The sequence below is a fragment of the Aquila chrysaetos genome, chromosome 10 (assembly GCF_900496995.4).
Source record: "Aquila chrysaetos chrysaetos chromosome 10, bAquChr1.4, whole genome shotgun sequence".
Taxonomy (NCBI): domain Eukaryota; kingdom Metazoa; phylum Chordata; class Aves; order Accipitriformes; family Accipitridae; genus Aquila; species Aquila chrysaetos.
In genome coordinates, this window is record NC_044013.1 from 12,674,350 (window position 1) to 12,682,401 (window position 8,052).

The 8,052-nt window shown below is 50.7% G+C and overlaps 1 protein-coding gene across 1 annotated transcript; it reads right to left on the reverse strand.

Moving 5' to 3' along the window:
• Positions 1 to 475: 475 nt before the first annotated feature.
• LOC115347251 (cytoskeleton-associated protein 5-like) lies at positions 476 to 4,896 on the reverse strand. Its single transcript, XM_030028400.1, is given in 5 exon segments — positions 476 to 490; positions 937 to 1,776; positions 1,957 to 2,177; positions 2,328 to 3,215; positions 3,267 to 4,896. Coding segments are annotated over 5 exon segments (3,594 nt in total).
• Positions 4,897 to 8,052: the final 3,156 nt, after the last annotated feature.

An 8,052-nucleotide genomic window follows, 5' to 3' on the forward strand; every position in this document is an offset into this window, starting at 1 on the left:
CAGGAGGATGCCCGTGGAGGTTGTCCAGTCAGGGTCAGCACGCCAACTGGTTCTCTGCTCCATGCCCCGGCCAGATTTGTGTGCTCTGGGTTCAGTTGTGCCCCAAGGTATCTGTCTCACCCACCTTATTTTTTAAAGGCTAAAAAGTTGTGCTGTGACATGGAAACACGAAGACTTTAAGCTCTGGAAACAAAGCAAACCCTAGAGCTGTTCCGTGCAGCACACAGGGAACCTGGGAGACCCTCTTCCCTTTGCCTGGGTTCCACATCTGCTGGTCTTAAGACCTACCTCCTCTTTGGCTTTGGAAAGAGCAGCAATTTGCTCTTCTTTCTATATACCTGCACCCCTTGGAGAAGGGATCAGCCTCCGCATGCTCACTCAAGGAGCCCAGCCTGAGCTGGAGTGACACCTCTCTAGGTATGCACATGCTTTTAATGCTCCCCAGCTGAGTGCCTGTGCCTCAACACTACCTGCCTCACTCTTTGCTCTTCTGAACAACAGCAAGAGAGACATCACCAGAAACTGGGACCAGCTCCTGGGGGCTGCAGCCCTGGGGTGCTAGTGCACAGACAACTCACGCGGTATTCATGCTGGAGTTCTTCTTTATTGATTTGTGGTTCACGCCATCTGCCCGTTGATGTGTGTGTGGAGGAGGGCTGGCTAGTTCTGAAGTCCCAGTGCTATTTCTGCTGGTGGTTCTTCATGCCCCCAGGGACATCACTGTTGTGCAGCCCTAGAAAGGAGGGAGAAGCATGACATTGGCATCCTTCGAGGGGAGCTGGCTGGCAAGGAGCCTGACGTGGGCTGTCTTGCTCTCAAGGCTGTGTTGCTGCTGCAGGTGAATGGCAGGTTTTCCAGGTGGCAGGTTGGCATCATCTCCTTCCCCTTTAGGGTCCCTCCTGGGATCCCCATTGATCTAAGGGGAGATGCTTCAACCTCAGGGTACATCCCCAAGGGAGAAGGAGGAAGATGCTCTCTCATGTCCTGTTCTGTCCAGATGATGGCCAGGCTTTGCTTCACATAGCTCTGCAAGAAGAGGGAGAGGTTGTCCAGGAAAGACTCCAACTTTCCTTCGGGCCATTTTTTCCTACATTCATATAACTCCCGTAGACCCTCTCTCAAACTCTTCTTGAAGCAAATTTTTTAGAAGATGCTCTCTAAAAGATTACCTGCTTTGTCCTTTGCAACCCTGCGAGCTGCCCAGGGGACCTCCTCCCCCGCTCCTACAGCTGTTTCATTAGCCCCCTGCTTGGCAGTAGGACTGACTGTTTTTCGGAGGTAAGCTTCCACCTCGGAGCCAGCTGCGTCCTCAATCAGGGTGAGGTGGTTCAGGATCCTCACTCCTTTCAGCTTGCACAAGTTGTGCAGCAGAGTTTTCAGGGTCCACAGCAGAAGTTTGTTTGTGCACTGCCTCAGTTTTTCCTTTGAGAGAGCCTTCATGAGCGTGTGGACATCCAGCAGGATTTCATCCAGGTTGATGGTGCTGATGGTGCCTGGGAGAAGCCATGTGGTCCTCCACAGGCACTTGACCAGCAGGTCAGAAAACTTATCTGGGCTGCCCTCAGCAGTCAGGCTGCCTTGGAGCAGCTTCAGCAAGGCACAAAAAATCCTCGTCTGGTCAGATTTTTCCAATACCCTCTTCATGAGGACATTAATGGACTGTACGAGCTTCTGATCTTCCTCTACGTCTCCGTCCAGGACGTTTAGCATTAAGGTAAAGAGATTGTTCATTACATCCTTAAGCACTTCCACTGAGGCCTCCTGAGCCAGTTTCTTCTCCTGGAAGACACAGTTACAGGCCTGGATGACACAGTTACATTGCAGAATGATTTGTTCCTTCCCCCATTTCTTATCTGCTTCCTTTTGCTGGTGGATAAACTGGAGTGATTGAAAGCTGGCTACAAGGAATTCATTAATGTGCCCAGACATGGCTTCTATTTTGTTCTTCTGTCTCACGATCTCCTCAATTTCTTTCATTGCCTGGATGCTGGTGTCAGTATCACCACTGTTAATGCGACAAATAAGGGAATTAATGGTGAAGGTCATGTTATGACATGTGTCATCAGTGTCTGAGGAGATAGGCAGGGTTTGGAATTCAGGGATCGTTTCTAGCCGAATAATATCCTTCAGTCTAAAGCGATTATATTTTCTGGAGACCAGCCTGCTTGCTTGCTCACCTACACGTGGAGGCAGTGTCTGGGGAGCCACATCCACCATATTGGAATTCCCTCCTTGAGAGCAGGTGGGCTCTAGCTTTGAAGGTGCATCTCCTGCATACTGATGGGTGACTTCAGATCTTGTGTTTGAATCATGCTGAGGTTTCTCACTGAAACACTTTGCTGAAGAAGCCCTTGACCTGCCAGGTTCCTGTTTTGCAATTTGTCCCAGCATTCTCATACGTTCTTCAGGAAGATCCCTAACCATTTTGAATAGGGCTTCCCCCTGAGTTTTGCAAGCTGTGACCATTATGTTTAGAGCAGCACTATGAACAGCACTGTCTTGGTCTCCAAGGAAGGCAGCTATCCTCTTCAAGGCTTTGCTAGGGTTTGGGTAACATACATCCAGGCCATACGTTTCAAGGAGATAACCCATCTCCACCAGGCAGCCTTCCTGCTGCTTAGTGTTACTGGACTTGATGCCTTCCATGAGAAAGCCAAACACCTTCTTAGCTGGATACACCAGGCACATCCTCTTCAGGACAACATGCACCAATTTAAGAACAGTTTGCCTTGGCTCCCCCATCTTCAGGATCAGGTATGGGAGGAAGGAAAAGGCCTCATCGTCCATCAGCTGGTACTTTTCTTGGACCAGCAAGGTTAGCAGCAGATTGAGGTAATCCAGGCTCTTGATAAGCACCCATGTGTTGGTGTCAAAGAAACGCAGGGTGAGCCATTTCAGGATCAGGTCCAGGCAGCTGATAACTCCTTCCTTCTCTGTTTGTAAGTGCCTGGCCATGATGGCCAAGGCTTTGATGTGGTGCGGGAAGCTGGAGTGGAACATTTCCACCTGGAAGCTGCTGGACACACAACTGCTCATCTGAGCTTTCAGCTGCTTGACGTACCTGTTGCTGGGAGCAGTGAAGTTCCACTGTAGCACTTTTCTGCCTTTCTCATCCCTCATTCTCTGCTCTTTCCCCTTGGGGACAACGATGAAGATAGGTTCCAGTTTGCTGACCCCATCCTTCAGGGTGGAATTCATTTGTGCATTTCCCTTGGCTGCACCTGTGTGTTTCAGGACTGCTTCTCCTGACCTGGGCTCCTTGGGACCCTGCTTCTCCTCTCCGCTGGTTTTGGGTGCTGGGTCTTTAGCTGACGCTTGTGAAGACAAGGCTGTTGCTGCAGGTGGTGTGGTTAGAACAGAGGGGAAAGCGGTCATGGTGGTGAGTCTAGGGTGTCTGGAAAGTGACTTAGCAGAAGCAGTGGACTGGGCTGACGTACTGTCATTGGCATTCTCTAGTATCGCAAGTACGTGGTCCTTTACAGCTGCCTTCAGCGCACTGGTGGCTTCGGTCATCTTCTCAAAGCCAAGGTGCATTATGAAGAATGGCAGGGCTGCCTGTGAGGCTGTCTGCACATCCCTGTTGCTGTCCTGCAGGGAAGAGTAGAGGTGAGGCACACACCGAAGCAGGTCCGAGGGAGCTGACTTGAGGGTTGGCAGCTGTTCAGCCAGCCACTGCACCAGCTCTTGCTCCTGTAAAGGCATTTCTTCACCTAGACCTTCTGAAATGTCCTGCCCATCCAGCCACTCCAATATGTTGATCTGTGCAGCCCAGGCGTTCACAGCAGCCAGGGCAGCAGCTCTCATGCTGCTTTTGCTTTCCCTAAACAGAGCAATGAGGGGAAAGCCCAAGTCCTTCATGTGCCGTTTGACGTTTGAGCCCATGGCTATGGACAGTTGCTGGAGGACCCTCAGGGCCATCTGTACCAGGGTGGGGTTCGAGTCGCAGAGACAAGCCCTCAGGGCTCTTGGGAGCTCTCCTATGTTAGGCTGGATGAATCTGGCATCCTGAATGATGCCTGCAACCTCTTCCAGGCCCTCCCTCTGAATGGTCCAGTTCTTCTCCTGCAGCTTTGACACCAGCTCTGGTGTGATCCTGTCACCAATGTCTATGGCTTCAGTCCTTCTGTGTTCCCCTGGGTCCTCCTGGGCCCTGTCATCTGGGCAAGGCTTGGGATTGGCACGACTGGGAATTGGTGGGACCTGTCCATGCAGCTTCTCCAACTCAGCATGTATCTGGGGAAGAAGGGGCAGCTCCTCACTCTCAATCAGTGCTCTCAGTGAGTCTCCCATGTACAGGTAAATAACGCCCAGCAAAGTGATGGCTGATCTCTGCACACCTGAGTGAACAGCAGCAAGAGCGATCTTCAGGGTATTGACCAGTGTCTTGGCCTCCATCCCTGCAAAGCCAAACTCCAGAATTGCATTTGACAGCCAGTCCAAGAACTTGGAATGGATCCTGGAGTTATTCTGTGAGAAGGCCAACAACATAGCGGTCTTTGCAGTCCAAGGCAATGAACATGCCTCTGCTATAGCTGTCAGGGCTCCTTGAGCATTGTTGCTGCACAACACATCTCCCACCATTTCCACCACATTTTCCAGGACAATTTGAGCAGATGTTCTGGAGAAGTCCCCTTTCTGGGCCAGCAAGGTGATGGTGTGAAGTTTCTTCTCCATCACCTGGAGCTTTGTTTCCTTGCGTCCTTGTGACAGCAGTCTCACCAGGGCTTGGCATGGTATCTCGCTTTTCTTCAACTCACCGACAGTCTTTTGAAGGATATCCATGCTGGAAATCCTCTCTTTCCAATCATTGCTTTCCAAATGCTGTATGCAAGTTTCAGGCAGAACAGATGCCACCTTTTCCCCACACTCTTCTGCTGAGAGCTCCGGTTCAAACATGTTGTTTGAGCCCAATTTTCCTGTTTGCTGTTGGCCTCTGTCCTTCCAGGGATGGTGAGGTTTCCTTCCAAGGACCCTAAACCAGGACCAAGAGAGTATTACTGGGTGTCCCTGCCACTAGGCCATGCTGAGGGGATGGAGATGTTAGGGCAGCAGCTTCGAGCCCCTCCTGGCAGGGTGCATGGAGCCCATGGAACAGCCCCGGAGAGCACCAGCCATTGTGAGGTTGGTGCGACCCCAGCTGTGCTGGGGGGACAGGCCACGGGGAGCCACAATGGTGTGCTGGTGTCCCATTGCCACAAGCAGCTACAGCTCTTCCCACAGGGGCATCTGAGACTCCAAGGTCCAGGACCACTTCTTGCAGCTGGAAGGAGAAGACATCAGCACAGGTAACATCACCTCCAGCCCCCATTGCCTCCATGGGCTGTTTATTCAAGCCATGGAAGATGCAGTCTCCTGCAGCCTGGAGCTCTTCTGTCTGGGAAATGGTGACTGCCACACAGTGTGACGAAGTTCCATCACCACAGGCCATCTGGTCCTGTGAGCCTTTAACTGGACACAGCCCTTCCTCCCTCTGCCCCTGCTGTTGCTGCTTAGACTGTGAAGTTTCAGAAGAGCTGAGGGAATAAGGAGTTGTTTTGGATGCTGAACAACAAAAAATGCGAGGGGAAAGAGATTTGCATGGAAGTGATTTCTTACAGGTTGCCATTAGAACAAACCCCACTGCATTTAACCCTAGATAGAACAGCTCACTTACTTACTTTCATGTTATTTAACTTCTAACCTATTAAAAATTGGCAACTCTGACATGAGAAATGCCGTTTAGAAACAAAAAGCGGGCACTTAGTTTGGGGAAAAAAATCTTTGTCAGTGCAACAGCACTGCCTGCATCTTCACACAACTCTGGCCCCCGAAAGTGTTGCTCCATGGAAAGCCCCTCTTTGCAGGACCCCTGTCTTCAGCCCGTCTCCCTGCGGTGAGGTCGAAGCCAGAGCTCGGGCAGCCCCTGGCACGGAGGACACCCATCCTAAGCATCTGCTCTTACGGATACGGACCATAAATAGGACAATCTGTGCTCTTTGGCTCTCTCTGCTGGCTGCAGTGCACCCCATTCCCGGGCTTGTGCTCAGCAATGCACCCTTTGGGGAAGAGGCTGGTGTGGGGAGCAGAAACACAGGGAAAGAAATATGGTATTTGAGCCTCTGGGAAGAATCACAAACCCTGACAAGCACAAGAAGTAAAATAGGGAAGAAAAGAGGTGGCAGCAAAGATTTACAAAAGAGCCTTGCAAATGTGACAGCCAATTTCCAGGGCGATCCTTTTTCTTCCTTAAACCTCAGTCCTGAGCAAAAGGAAAGATTTTCCTTGAAGGCAGAACACAGAGCTGTGTAAGGGAGCAAACGCTCTACCTCGGGGCACAGCAGCACCGCGCTTATTGCCGGGCCGGGAGAGATTCACTGACTTCTGCTCTGCACCCGGGAGAATCTCCTAACAAGGGTTGAGGGACGAGCAAGGGAGGACCCAGGAGCATGTCTCAGCTAACCTCCTGGGAATGCTTGCCAGGGCTGGAGGCCAGAAGCGCTTCCTCCGTCCATACCATGGAGCTGCGGGCTGCAAGAGCCAGCTGCGTGGGAAGGGGAGGCAGGCAACAGAGAACATCGGGAGGGATGCTCTGGCATTGTGTGCGGGACAAAGTCCCTCTTTCTCTGGTCCAGCAGCCAACCCAGGTGATGAACAAAGTCTGGATTTGAGTGCATTGGTCTATGCTTTTTCAGAGAATGTCTCCTTAGGAAACACCAGGAACCTTCATTAAATTAATTTTGTTAATTGAATGACCGGGTGGGTTTCTTTGTCAGATAATGTTGGAAATGCTAGTTCATGGCACAAACTGGCATTTGTACTATACATATGAGAAAAACTGAACTTGGTCATTTTTTTGTGACCTTGTTAATTTTTTATAGGTTCTACAAGTTGTTTATGGGGTAAGTCTCCTAAGACTGTGATCCAAAAAGCCTTCTGAGTTACTCACAGCATCTGGCCAAACCGCTATTCTCAGAAGTGCAATTAGGTGTTGACAAAAAGTAACAAATAATTCCCTAATAAAATAAAGAGACAAAGGAGAAGAAAATGCTCAGTGTGAGTTTTATTGCATTATTCTGGTGAGAAGCTGTCAAAGAGTCAGAAGGTGTTCAGAGAGCAGATAGTACAGCCTGTTCCTTTATCATAATAACTTTTATTGCCTAGGTATAGCTTTTCTCACCCTGGTCAGTAAACATCCTGCTGCTTTGCTTTCAGAGAATTAGGACTCAGTTGCAGCAGCAACTGCTCCTTTCCAAATGCCTGGTGCTGACCCATATGGGGGCTGGGGGTTGCTCCGGTGCTCCCTGGAGGTGCTGGGATTGGGCAGGATGAAAGGGAAGAAGATTCCGGTGGTGAGAGCAGCGGTCTGGGAATCCGAGATGCTCCCAGTGGCTGCGGATCAGAGTGATGGTGTAATGCTTGCTAGGAGCCACAGAGGCAAAGTAAATGCAAAGGCAGTGCAGAGCATCTTACAGGCTGTTCTGGGTGAAGGGTAGTTGTGCCCATGGGTCCAGGCTCTTGGTCTTTTCTGCAGAGCCAAAAGGAGTAAGCTGGTGTCAGAGTGGCCCCAGGCTATGAAATCTGGATGCCACAAGTATTTCCTCTGCACCACAGCTAGGATCGCTTCAAGCTACCTGTCACCAACAAGCCTTCCGGGCCAAGGAAGACTTGCCCTTTTTACCAATTTGGGCTGCACATAAAAAAAATCCTGGCCTGCTTGCTAGAGCGAATGACCCCCCCCCGGCATCATTAGTGGGAGAGTTTGTTGCTGGGGATGGCTGAGAAGCTCATCACTGACTTCTCATCAGGGATTGTGTGTTTCCAGGCCTTATACAATCTCTTCTGGTTTTCATTAAAAGCAACTCTTCAGACAGCAGTTTCAAGCCCTTTTATGTGGTTCCTCATGGACATTTCCCTGCACTGCCTCAGATGAATCACCAGGTTGAAGGTAGGTACCTGCTGGAATGGGGATTGCTCTGGGTCTGCCCGTGACACTGAGTGCAAGAGGGGAGATGAATCAGCCGTGTGTGGATCATCACAGCCCATAACCTCCCTCAGGCCCGTGCTGAGGCTGCT